At 43.3% G+C, this 13,074-nt stretch overlaps 1 protein-coding gene across 1 annotated transcript in view; it reads right to left on the minus strand.

Annotated features, from left to right (window-relative positions):
* LOC120060239 (dnaJ homolog subfamily C member 17-like) overlaps window positions 1-13,074 on the minus strand; it is a 53,526-nt gene that overhangs the window by 35,249 nt on the left and 5,203 nt on the right. Inside the window, exon 2 of the mRNA XM_039009402.1 lies at window positions 947-1,016. Coding sequence (XP_038865330.1) covers window positions 947-1,016 — 70 coding nt within the window. The remainder of the gene's footprint in view (window positions 1-946; window positions 1,017-13,074) is intronic.

Genomic DNA, 13,074 nt, shown 5'->3' on the forward strand with positions numbered 1-13,074 from the left:
CGCAGTGCGCGCTAACCAAGGGGGCCAGGTGCACGGTGTTTTCTCCGACACATTGGTGCGGCTGGCTTCCGGGTTGGAGGCGCGCTGTGTTAAGAAGCAGTGCGGTTTGGTTGGGTTGTGCTTCGGAGGACACGTGGCTTTCGACCTTCGTCTCTCCCGAGCCCGTACGGGAGTTGTAGCGATGAGACAAGATAGTAATTACTAGCGATTGGATACCACGAAAATTGGGGAGAAAAGGGGATAAAATTAAAAAATATATATATATATAGATTTTTTTAAATTAAATCAAATTAAATAATAAAAATATACAAATAAAAAGGTAGGGATTCTTCAATTAAGTCTTTGTTGTCATTCAATGAGAGACAACTCATCTTCATGCACATTTTTTCACTTGAGAAATATTGCACGAAACATCCTAGTCGGATGCAAAATTGCGCGACCAAGATCTCCTCGGCAAAAAACGTCAAGATTAATAACAGATTTATTGAGTTATTAATTCTGACTATTTTGAGGAAGTGTATACTGACTACGGCGTCTGAAACTGGACAAACAGTATTATTTCCACTTTTTTCTCGTTTTTCAAGGCAAGGTCTTTTAAGGGAGTCTGCAAGGAAACGAGTCGTTCGGTTAGCTGAGCTTGGCTAGGCGCCAGCCGAACTGAAGCTTGCTGACACCTTGAGGGTGAGGCTTTAAAGAGGAGACTTCAGCATGGTCCCTGTTGATAGGGACACTGCACACAGGACATGAATATCCATGTTAACCTCCTAGTAATACAAGACGCTGAACACACGCTATTCTCTCAATGTGCGTCTGGTCAGAATCATGGATGTGGCTGGTGGTGATGGTGTTCAGGTTTTACAATCATCTACAGAGGAAGAAAGACGACATACAAGGTGAGGAGAAGTGGACATTGTACCTTTACTTGTGCCATGTCTTTTTCACTAACCTGCTTTTGGGTTGTCTGGGTTCTTGTCTGGATGGCATGTCAAGGCTTTCTGTCGGTAGGCTTTCTTGATCTACAGGAGAAAACGGGAAAATGAAATCAGAGTTATCGAGTATTTACTTTTTTAGTATGCATGGACTTAGGTCAGCACATTACTATTCTCATTGTTATGTCCCAGTCTACTATGTTCAGAAGTCTATTGAAACTATAAAAATGTTGATCTGTGGTGAATTTTCCAGCCAAAAAACAAGTCACCCTTGTCCAATAACCTCCAGCCAAAAAAAACTGTCCCTAGAGTGGATGAATATTTTTGTAGATGCATACAGTTAGTTCTTTATTTTTTTCAGCTTGGTTGGACTTTGTGGTAGCGACTGTATACTGTTGTTGTTTCAAAATAACGCCTACAGGGTTGTTTTTCCTGAATATTCTAAACCGCTGTATGCAGCTTGGCAATCTAGAATCGCTGAAATATATCTCCAACACCAATTACTCTTTTGCATGCCATCACTGGCACGAAACGTAAATGTGCATAAAAATGATGGTCCCCTGGAAACATAATAAAAATAGTAAAAGATTGATAAAACTACAGGGGGTGAAAAAGTGTTCAGTGGTTGATAGGGAGTTTAGGTTCAGTTTCACTGGGGGGGCCTAACAATATCTGCACCCATCCTTCGCTGTGCTTGTGATAATGTACTTTAAATAAAGATTGACTTGACTGCTGTCACCTTTATGCTGACAATGCTTTTTCAAGAAGGATAAATGTGGACTGTGTCAGCAGGAGAAGATGAGATTAGCTTCATTGGGGCCAGAAAAAAAGTTACAATAACATGCAAACAGCGTGCCATTGTCATCACGAAATTGGGAAGGCAGCCATTCATATCTTGGGTCTCAAGCCAAAACATTTAAAAATATGAGCGACCAAATTAGGAAACAAAACAATACTTTGGAGCATTGCAATCTTAAGTGAGGTTTTAGTCCTTTTTTTTTTTTTTACTCTGTTGTTCTCTGGAATGTTAACCGCGTTTCTTCGGCCCTTCTGCACGAGTTAATGACATGTTTTTCATTAGGCGAAGTCTACTCCACCAACGAGGAAGCAGGGCACATTGAGAGAGAGCAGCTCTCTGAAGAGACAGGAAGTGCAGAGTGCCCAGCTTTTCAAACCACTCCTCTATCCTCAATACAGCCCCCAGTAGTAATCAGCCCTGCCAGCATTCTGCATGCTTTCACCTCCTCCTCTCACCCTTGCTGCCAATCAATCAGATCCCGTCAATTGGAACTGGATAGATCAGGGACTCCTTTCTGTTCTGCACGCCTGGAACTTTTGCATTGGATGCCATCTACTCCGGCAAATACAACGTTTCCCTGTGTGTCTATTGTTTTGCACTATTGTAACAGGAATGTGCCAGAACATACTGTGCAGACCGACCAACTGACTGACTGTTAGTGAACTGAATAGGATATGGTAATAAACTCAGCAAAAAAGGAAACGTCCTCTCCCTGTCAACTGCATTTATTTTCAGCAAACCTAACATGTGTAAATATTTGTATGAACATGACAAGATTCAACAACAGACATAAACTGAACAAGTTCCACAGACATAAACTGAACAAGTTCCACAGACATGTGACTAACAGAAATGGAAAAATGTGTCCCTGAACAAAGGGGGGGGTCAAAATCAAAAGTAACAGTCAGTATAAGGTGTGACCACCAGCTGCATTAAGTACTGCAGTGCATCTCCTTCTCATGGACTGCACCAGATTTGCCAGTTCTTGCTGTGAGATGTTACCCCACTCTTCCACCAAGGCACCTGCAAGTTCCCGGACATTTCTGGGGGAAATGGCCCTAGCCCTCACCCTCCGATCCAACAGGTCCCAGACATGCTCAATGGGATTGAGATCCGGGCTCTTCGCTGGCCATGGCAGAATACTGACATTCCTGTCTTGCAGGAAATCACGCACAGAACGAGCAGCTGGTGGCATTGTCATGCTGGAGGGTCATGTCAGGATGAGCCTACAGGAAGGGTACCACATGAGGGAAGAAGATGTCTTCCCTGTAACGCACAGCGTTGAGATTGCTTGCAATGACAACAAGCTCAGTCCAATGATGCTGTGACACACCGCCCAAGACCATGACGGACCCTCCACCTCCAAATCGACCTCGCTCCAGAGTATAGGCCTCGTGTAATGTTCATTCCTTCGATGAAAAACGCGAATCCGACCATCACCCCTGGTGAGACAAAACCGCGACTCGTCAGTGAAGAGCACTTTTTGCCAGTCCTGTTTGGTCCAGCGACGGTGGGTTTGTGCCCATAGGCGTCGTTGTTGCCAGTGATGTCTGATGAGGACCTGCCTTACAACAGGCCTACAAGACCTCAGTCCAGGGGTGGATGGGGGCAGAGCTGGCAGAGTGAACAGCATACATGCGTCTCTCTCCTAGTGGTGACTTTTGAACCAGTTCAGTAGGATGGCGTTGTGAAGCTACACATTCTTACAGCCCTTCATTCAGGAGAGCGTACTACATACAGTAATATGCAGTTCTGTGGAACTATTTCAAGCAGCAACACTTCCCCCTCAGCCTCCTATACCCTCTCCTCTGACTCTGGACTTCCAGTGAAACTGGGATAAACTGAAAATTATCGACACCGACCACTTATCGCAGGCCTTTTGCTGATATCATTCATTACAATAAGTAGCCTATACTAGAGAAATGTGAAGTTTGAAATTAAGTAAGTTTGCTAATGTGGGTGATGTTAATGGGACAATTGATGGCTACAACCGTCAAACTAGTAGTAGTTTAAAGGATAATACAATTTAAAAAACAGATGCAAATTAATGTTTTTAAAGTTATTCTATCATCACTTTATCATTATCTCATCAATTTAGACAATTTATTGAGATACAGATTTTCGTCCATATCACCCAGCTCTAACTTCCAGTCTCAATTCCCTTTCCTTTCCTCTACTAATCAGTCAGTCACTTTCTGCTCTGCTGCCTTTTTTTGTCTCATCCCCTCTCCTGGACCACCCCCTCCTCTCATCATAATCTGTTTCACAGAGTTCAGCACATGGCCAGCACATTGCCTCAGCCGAGGAGTGAGTCAGCGGCAGATGTCCTGTTGAGCAGTGAGATGAGCGACATGAGGAGCTCCTGAGTTACACAGCACTGCCACTGCCCAAGAGAAACACCCGGCCAGCTGAAGAGGTCAGGTCGTGTCTTCAACTCACATAGCGGATTTTGCCATCATCAGACCAATTTAATAGGATTACGTGTCTCTGTCATTGTGTAAGGTCAAAGTAGGTTTCTCCAGCTGTCTCGACATCTAAAGAGCTCTTAAACAAGTGCAACCAGTCAACAAGGCCGCTGTGCTGAAAAGCATTCACGCTAGAAATTGTAACACTGCCAGTCAATCAAATCCCTCCGAGAGTGGCTACCTCACCTCCCTGGGGGAGGGGGAGGAAGAGATCCCCTCTGTGTTAATAACAGCCCATTTGGTGAATGCGTACCTCCCCCCGCCTCATCTCTCTATCCCTCATCTACTGCTGGCACATGAATACTGCTCCCCCAGCTCGGAATTTAGTTAAATAATACATGATTGCTCCCATCAATGCAGTAACACGCAAGCCCTAATTGAGGTAGAACCAGGATCCAAGTTTAGAGTTTGCTAATTCAGTGCTAAGTGAGAGTAGAAATCTCAGATTGAGTAACAGGTCCTCCCTGAATGAGGAGGGTCAATAACTGTGCCAACTACGAGCCTACCGCTCATTACAGTTTTTTCCAGTGCTGGATATCCTAAATCAATTATGAGAGAAAGACCTCTTAAAGGATCCAATGAACCATAAGACTAATGAGGCCCAAGCTAGAATCAAGCCCATCCCTCACTCCTAAGCAGTGGGCTACTGTTCTTTACTTGCAGTACCAGCAGGCACACCGTAGCCCAATGGTTGGTGCCTGATGAAATCAAGCACTCTCTGCCACCCGCTGCCTGCCACAGTCTTTACTGCATGCCCACACCTTGTCCTAATTACCCCAGTCTGTGGTGACTATTACAACTGACAACTGGCCCCAGCAACCACAGCACTGCCCCAGCAGGGCCCCAACAGGACCCACATGGGTGGTTGATTAGGTAGCTGCCTGCTTTGCCATGGGGCCATCCTCCTTAATTACACTTATCTGGCCTTTATAGGAAATTATCAGCTAAAGAAAAAGATAGAGGGAGGGTAAGAAGGAGAAGGAGTACAAGGGAAAAACTAAACAAAACGATAAGAGCTACAGAGCATGGGGGTATAGAGTGGAAACTGTGTGTGCGTGCGTGCGTCTGCCTAGTAAGATATAATTGCAGTTCAGCTCCCAAAATGTGCACTGAGCTATGCTCGCCTGACAGGAACATTTGTTTGGGACAGTGATACAATTAGCGTGAGTGGGGCCTGCCAAGGGCCAGCTGAGTTACCCACCCAAGGAAAGTGTCTTCTTCTACATGGATGCAGGCGGCAGAGCACAAGGGTAGGATAAGTGTCACTCTATTCCCCCTCACTCCTTCAGCTAGCTACGCTACAGTACCATGAGTTACAGCTGTTTGTGCCATGGAGCCCAAACGTTACTGCAGTCAGGGCGCCAGACACGAAGAGCGATAGGAATGAGAGGAATGAGCTCCACATGCAATCGCTGCGTGTCATGATAACGTCCACAAAGACTTCTGCTGGTGAATGTCTGCACAGAACTCAGACAGCTAGATTGTGTCCACATATAAAACAGTCACGCTATATTGTGCTTTATTAGCCAACAGAAATAGCACCAGCAAGCCACATACAGTAGCTAAATCTTATTGAATTTGATTGTGCCTAAACTGTGTCCAGTCTTTTCCCTTCTTCTGCTCTTAGTAAGTAAAACAGCCACTTGTTTATCCCTGCTGATATGCATGACAATGTGGCTGAAAAGTGATAGCTAGCCTGTTTAACTGCGCAAAAGGAACTCCCAAGCTAACAACGAACATTCCCACAACTTTAGAGAATGTTCCCTTAAGAGTCACATTAGATTATTAATTAACAATTTCATAGGAATGTTCCAGTGATGTGCTAGGAATGTTTACAAGAGACCATTCCCTTAATGTCCAATTTAAATTACCCAGAACGTGGTTAACATGTTCTCAGAACTTAAGATATTAACTAGCTGTCGCCATTGGCGTCGGCTAACGGGGATCCTAATAAATCTAGACACGTTTCATGGGAATATTGCAAGAACATTCATGTGTCCAGTTCTGTGGGTTAGGAGAATATTCCATCAATGTCCAACCAAACACACACAGAACATGGTTGCCATGTTCTCATAACATAAGATATTAACATTCTAGACACGTTTCTTGGGAAATTTGCAAAAGCATGTTTATAAAAAAATATACACTACCGTTCAAAAGTTTGGGGTCACTTAGAAATTCTTGTTTTTGAAAGAAAATCTATTTTTTTGTCAATTAAAATAACATCAAACTGATCAGAAATACAGTGTAGACATTGTTAATGTTGTAAATGACTATTGAAGCTGGAAACAGCTGTTTTTTAATGGAATATCTACATAGGCGTACAGAGGCCCATTATCAGCAACCATCACTCCTGTGTTCCAATGGCATGTTGTGTTAGCTAATCCAAGTTTATGATTTTAAAAGGCTAATTGATCATTAGAAAACCCGCTTGCAATTATGTTAGCACAGCTGAAAACCTTCTTTAGACTAGTTGAGTATCTGGATCATCAGCATTTGTGGGTTTGATTACAGGCTCAAAATGGCAGCTTCATTAAATAGTACCCGCAAAACACTACTCTCAACGTCAACAGTGAAGAGGTGACTCCGGGATGCTGGCCTTCTAGGCAGAGTTGCAAAGAAAAAGCCATATCTCAGACTGGCCAATAAAAATAAAAAAGATTAAGATGGGCAAAAGAACACAGACACTGGACAGAGGAACTCTGCCTAGAAGGCCAGCATCCCGGAGTCGCCTCTTCACTGTTGACGTTGAGACTGGTGTTTTGCGGGTACTATTTAATGAAGCTGCAAGTTGAGGACTTGTGGGGCGTCTGTTTCTCAAACTAGACACTCTAATGTACTTGTCCTCTTGCTCAGTTGCGCACCGGGGCCTCGCACTCCTCTTTCTATTCTGGTTAGAGCCAGTTTGTGCTGTTCTAAGAAGGGAGTAGTACACTGCGTTGTACGAGATCTTCAGTTTCTTGGCAATTTCTCACATGGAATAGCCTTCATTTCTCAGAACAAGAATAGACTGATGGGTTTCAGAAGAAAGTTATTTTGTTTCTGGTCCTTTTGAGCCTGTAATCAAACCCACAAATGCTGATGCTCAACTAGTCTAAAGAAGGCCAGTTTTATTGCTTCTTTAATCAGAAACAACAGTTTTCAGCTGTGCTAAAAAGGGTTTTCTAATGACCAATTAGCCTTTTAAAATTATAAACTTGGATTAGCTAACACAACGTGCCATTGGAACACAGGTGATGGTTGCCGATAATGGGCTTCTGTACACTTATGTAGATATTCCATTAAATATCAGCCGTTTCCAGCTACAATAGTAATTTACAACATAAACAATGTCTACACTGTATTTCTGATCAATTTGATGTTATTTTAATGGACCAAAATTTCTAAGTGACCCCAAACTTTTGAACGGTAGTATGTATGTATACACACATCACGTCTTGTTACTGTTGCCGAGCCAATAAAAGCCCTGATTGGTGAACCAATGATCCATTCATAAGTCTTTTTCTGTTGGCAAGGTTTATTGATACTCACACACACAGTGCTTAATATACAGTGTTTTCAATTTACATACTTTACACATTTTGATATACATGATTGCATTTTGCATGTTCAATTAATCAATAATTATTATTCAACATGTCCTCGCCTGGGATGTGAACTCACAACCTCTTGGTTCATGGTACTCTGAACTTCCTGCTACGCCACCATGTCCGTGTAAGGTATCAGTTAAATCTGACTATTTTATTCACTTATTTCAGCAATTTAAGGGAATTCTGTATAGTTGTCCAATGTTGGTGGGGCATATTAACCTGTTTTAATAATACTCCTGAATCACTATTATGAATAAAATATTTCCCTAAGTAAATCTCAGCTCTGTTAAAAGTACACTTCAAAGTGCATTTTCCCTATTGCTTACACCTATCAAGTTGTTTCACATCTACACAAGTGCCTAAGGACGAGGGGTTAGGGTTTCTTCTGGACAGTGCCTAACTATACTGGCCTAATAAGCACATGCTCTAGAGATATCCCTTATTGGGAAAGTGGTTCGGGCGTTAGTCATTGGTGCTGGTGGCCTGGGTTCGAGACACGCTAGGGAAGTCTGTCACATTCTTAGCACTATACACTCACCATACTGTTTATTAGGTACACCACCCCATTCACGAAAATGGATCGCTCTTATAGACAGTGAGTCACGTGGCTGTGGCTTGTTATATAAAGCAGGCAGACAGGCGTCTAAGCATTCAGTTACTGTTCGATTGAATGCTAGAATGGGCAAAACGATCCAGTATCTCAGAAACGGCTGCCCTCCTGGGCTTTTCACGCACGATAATGTCTAGGGTTTACCAAGAATGGTGCGACAAACAAAAAACATCCAGTCAGTGGCAGTCCTGTGAGCGAAAACTATGGTGTCATTTCAGTCTCACAATTCGAAGTTCGCATGGGGGCATGTCAAGAACGTGGAAAATAATGTTGAGCGCGGGTGGAGAGGGTTCTAAGTTCAGATAAAAATCTTAAGGGTGCAGAGGATCATGTTGAGGAACAGAGATAGTTGAGAGCTCGGACACAAATGTTGATTGGCCAGAAAGTGGAATTGAGAGCAAGAAATGAAGTGTAGAGCACAGCATCTCCCATTTCTCGGTATACTTGCCTGCGCCCTCTCGAAATGTAGCTGTGCTTGCGTGAAATGATCTCTGTGTGCTTGCAAATCTACAATGCCATGTTACTCAAATATGATAGCCAGCCTTTTTGTTACAATGCCAGTGATTGGCTAGCTAATCGGAAGGCTGGATCAACATGTTTACATCTCCAGGTAGCTAACCGGTAGCCACATTGCAACATGGAGGACTTCCCACAAGGCGATTCTTCTTTAGGTAAGAAAGCTAGCTAGCTAATTCAGCCCAATGCTATATTTCAACGTGTTTTTAATGATCTAATTTATGTAAAGATTTTAGTGGATATCTGTACTTGTACACTCAGTAATTCCAGTTTAGCTATAAATATTTTCTGATGTGATGTCATATTTTCTACATTGTAGAATAATAGTGAAGACATCAAAATTATGAAAAAAACACATATGGAATCATGTAGTAACCAAAAAAGTGTTCAACAAAATATATTTTAGATTCTACAAAGTAGCCACCCTTACACACTCTTGGCATCCTCTCAATCAGCTTCACCTGGAATGCTTTTCCGACAGAAAGAGTTCCCACATACGCTGAGCACTTGTTGGCTGCTTTTCCTTCACTCTGCGGTCCAACTCATCCCAAACCATCTCAATTCGGGTGAGGTCGGGTGATTGCCAGGTCATCTGACGCAGCACTCCATCACTCCCCTTGGTCAAATAGCCCTTACACAGCCTGGAGGTGTGTTGGTTCATTGTCCTGTTGAAAAACAAATGGTAGTCCAAATAAGCGCAAACCAGATGGGATGGCGTATCACTGCAGAATGCTGTGGTAGCCATGCTGGTTAAGTGTGCCTTGAATTCTAAATAAATCACAGACAGTGTCACCAGCAAAGCACCCCCACACCATCACACCTCTTCCTCCATGCTTCAAGGTGGGAATCACACATGCCGAGATCATCCGTTCCCCTACTCTGCGTCTCACAAAGACACAGTAGTTGGAACCAAAAATCTAAAATTTGGACCACCGGTCTAATGTCCATTGCTCGTGTTTCTTGGCCCAAGCAAGTATCTTCTTCTTATTGGTGTCCTTTAGTAGTGGTTTCCTTGCAGCAATTCGACCACGAAGGCCTGATTCATGCAGTCTCCTCTGACTCAGATTGCAGCCCAAATAAATGCTTTACAGAGTTCAAGTAACAGACACATCTCAACATCAACTGTTCAGATTAGACTGGGTGAATGAATCATGGTCGAATTGCTGCATAGAAACCACTACTAAGGGACACCAATAAGAATAAGAGACTTGCATTCTGCAGCGATACGCCATCCCATCTGGTTTGCGCTTAGCGGGGCTATCATTTGTTTATCAACAGGACAATGACCCAAAACACACCTCCAGGCTGTGTAAAGGCTATTTGACCAATAAGGAGTGCTGCGTCAGATGACCTGGCCTCCACAATCACCCGACCTCAACCCAATTGAGATGGTTTGGGATGAGTTGGACTGCAGAGTGAAGGAAAAGCAGCCAACAAGTACTCAGCATATGTAGGAACTCCTTCAAGACTGTTGGAAAAGCATTCCTCATGAAGCTGGTTGGGAGAATGCCAAGAGTGTGCAAAGCTGTCATCAAGGCAAAGGGTGGCTACTTTGAAGAATCTAAAATATGTTTTGATTAGTTTGATTCCATATGTGTTATTTCATAGTTTTGATGTCATCACTATTATTCTACAATGTAGAAAATAGTAAAAATAAAGAAAAACCCTTGAATGTGTAGGTGTGTCCAAACTTTTGACTGGTACTGTATATTGCTAAGAATGTGAAAGTATGGTGACTCCCCAAGCGGGTCTCGAACCCAGGCCACCAACACTGTATAAATTAACATGCACAACGTAATCATGCATCTCAAAGGGTCAAATATGTAAGTTGAAAAGACTATATTAAAAGCACTGTTTGTGTGTGTGTGTGTGTGTGTGTGTGTGTGTGTGTGTGTGTGTGTGTGTGTGTGTGTGTGTGTGTGTGTGTGTGTGTGTATATCCCTAACCTTGCACAGTCAAAAAAAAAGCTTTGAATGGATCAGTGTTTCACCAACCAGGGTCTTGATGGGCTTGGCAACGATAATAAGGTGTGATATGTAGTTATATTTTTTTTGGGGGGGGGGGGGGGCGTGTCTTTGGGACCATCAGGCAACGTCCTGACAACTGATACACAGAAATGTTCTTGCATCATTCCCATGAAACGTGTCTAGAACATAAATATGTTACATTCTGAGAACATGGCAACCACGTTCTGTGTATGTTTGGTGGGACATTGATGGAATATTCTCCTAACACTCAGAAAACGGGACACTCAAACAGAAGAACATTACGGGTAATATACCAATTCTAGGGAGAACGTTTTTTTACAAATCTGGGTCCAGATAACGAGTCACTCGGTGACGTGCATAAACAACAGGTTCCGAGCTACCAACTCCAGCTCCCTGGCTATAATATCAGCAACCCAAAATGAGAGGAATTTCGATACCAGAGATAACGACAGATCATTCAAACCAGGAGGAGTAACAGGAAGCCGGGATACGTCAGGGAATGGTTTACAAGTTGTGGTAAGCCCACATTAACATGTTCCTGGAGGGGTATTTCCTCTCTCAATGATAAACAGCAGTCCTGCTGGTGTAGCATTGGGCAAAAACAACTGTGACAAAGTAGCTGTATTCATAGATTTCACCACTTGTTTTTAAGGCCTTCCAGTCTCCACACACTCACTTGTGTACACACTACAGCAAACTATCTATCCTGACCATCAGTAGACCTCACAGAACTTGACTCGCCATTTCGGGGACTCTTTCTGTCAAAGCCACAACCACCAACTTCCCCAACATACTCCTCTGGGGCGGATGGGACTTTGAAATCCAATTAAGAAATTAAGTTCCAGGATTTGAGTCCCTGGCGGCGTAGTGTGTTACTGATGGTAGGCTTTGTTACTTTGGTCCCAGCTCTCTGCAGGTCATTCACTAGGTCCCCCCGTGTGGTTCTGGGATTTTTGCTCACCGTTCTTGTGATCATTTTGACCCCACGGGGTGAGATCTTGCGTGGAGCTCCAGATCGAGGGAGATTATCAGTGGTCTTGTATGTCTTCCATTTCCTAATAATTGCACCCACAGTTGATTTCTTCAAACCAAGCTGCTTACCTATTGCAGATTCAGTCTTCCCAGCCTGGTGCAGGTCTACAATTTTGTTTCTGGTGTCCTTTGACAGCTCTTTGGTCTTGGCCATAGTGGAGTTTGGAGTGTGACTGTTTGAGCTTGTGGACAGGTGTCTTTTATACTGATAACAAGTTCAAACAGGTGCCATTAATACAGGTAACGAGTGGAGGACAGAGGAGCCTCTTAAAGAAGAAGTTACAGGTCTGTGAGAGCCAGAAATCTTGCTTGTTTGTAGGTGACCAAATACTTATTTTCCACCATAATTTGCAAATAAATTAATACAAAATCCTACAATGTGATTTTCTGGAATTGTTTTTCTCATTTTGTCTGTCATAGTTGAAGTGTACCTTTGATGAAAATTACAGGCCTCTCATCTTTTTAAGTGGGAGAACTTGCACAATTGGTGGCTGACTAAATACTTTTTTGCCCCACTGTATAGAAAAGTATGTGGACACCCATTCAAATTAGTGGATTCGGCTATTTCTGCAACACCCGTTGCTGACAGGTGTATAAAAATCGAGCACACAGACATGAAATCTCCATAGACAAACTTTGAAGATGGCGCCGACGGAGATGGCAGCTTCGCGACTAGCTCTTAGAAAACTTTGCAGGAAACTTTGCCACGGCCGTTGACATCCCACCTCAACGGCCCTCAAAGAACTTCACTGGACTTTATGCAAACTGGAAACCACATATCCTGAGGACGCATTTATTGTAGCTGGGGATTTTAACAAAGCAAATCTGAGGACTAGGCTGCCGAAGCTCTATCAACATATCGACTGTACTACTCGCGCTGCTAAGACTCTCGACCATTGCTATTTAAACTTCCGGAATGCTTACAAGGCCCTCCCCCGACCTCCTTTCGGCAAATCTGACCACATCTCCATCTTGCTCCTCCCGTCATATAGGCAGAACCTCAAACAGGAAGTACCCGTGCTTCAAACTATTCAACACTGGTCTGACCAAACGGAATCCACGCTTCAGAATTGTTTTGATCACGTGGACTGGGATATGTCCCATGTAGCTTGCGAAAATAATCTAGACGCATACACGGATACGGT

This window comes from Salvelinus namaycush, chromosome 15, assembly GCF_016432855.1.
Source record: "Salvelinus namaycush isolate Seneca chromosome 15, SaNama_1.0, whole genome shotgun sequence".
NCBI lineage: Eukaryota > Metazoa > Chordata > Actinopteri > Salmoniformes > Salmonidae > Salvelinus > Salvelinus namaycush.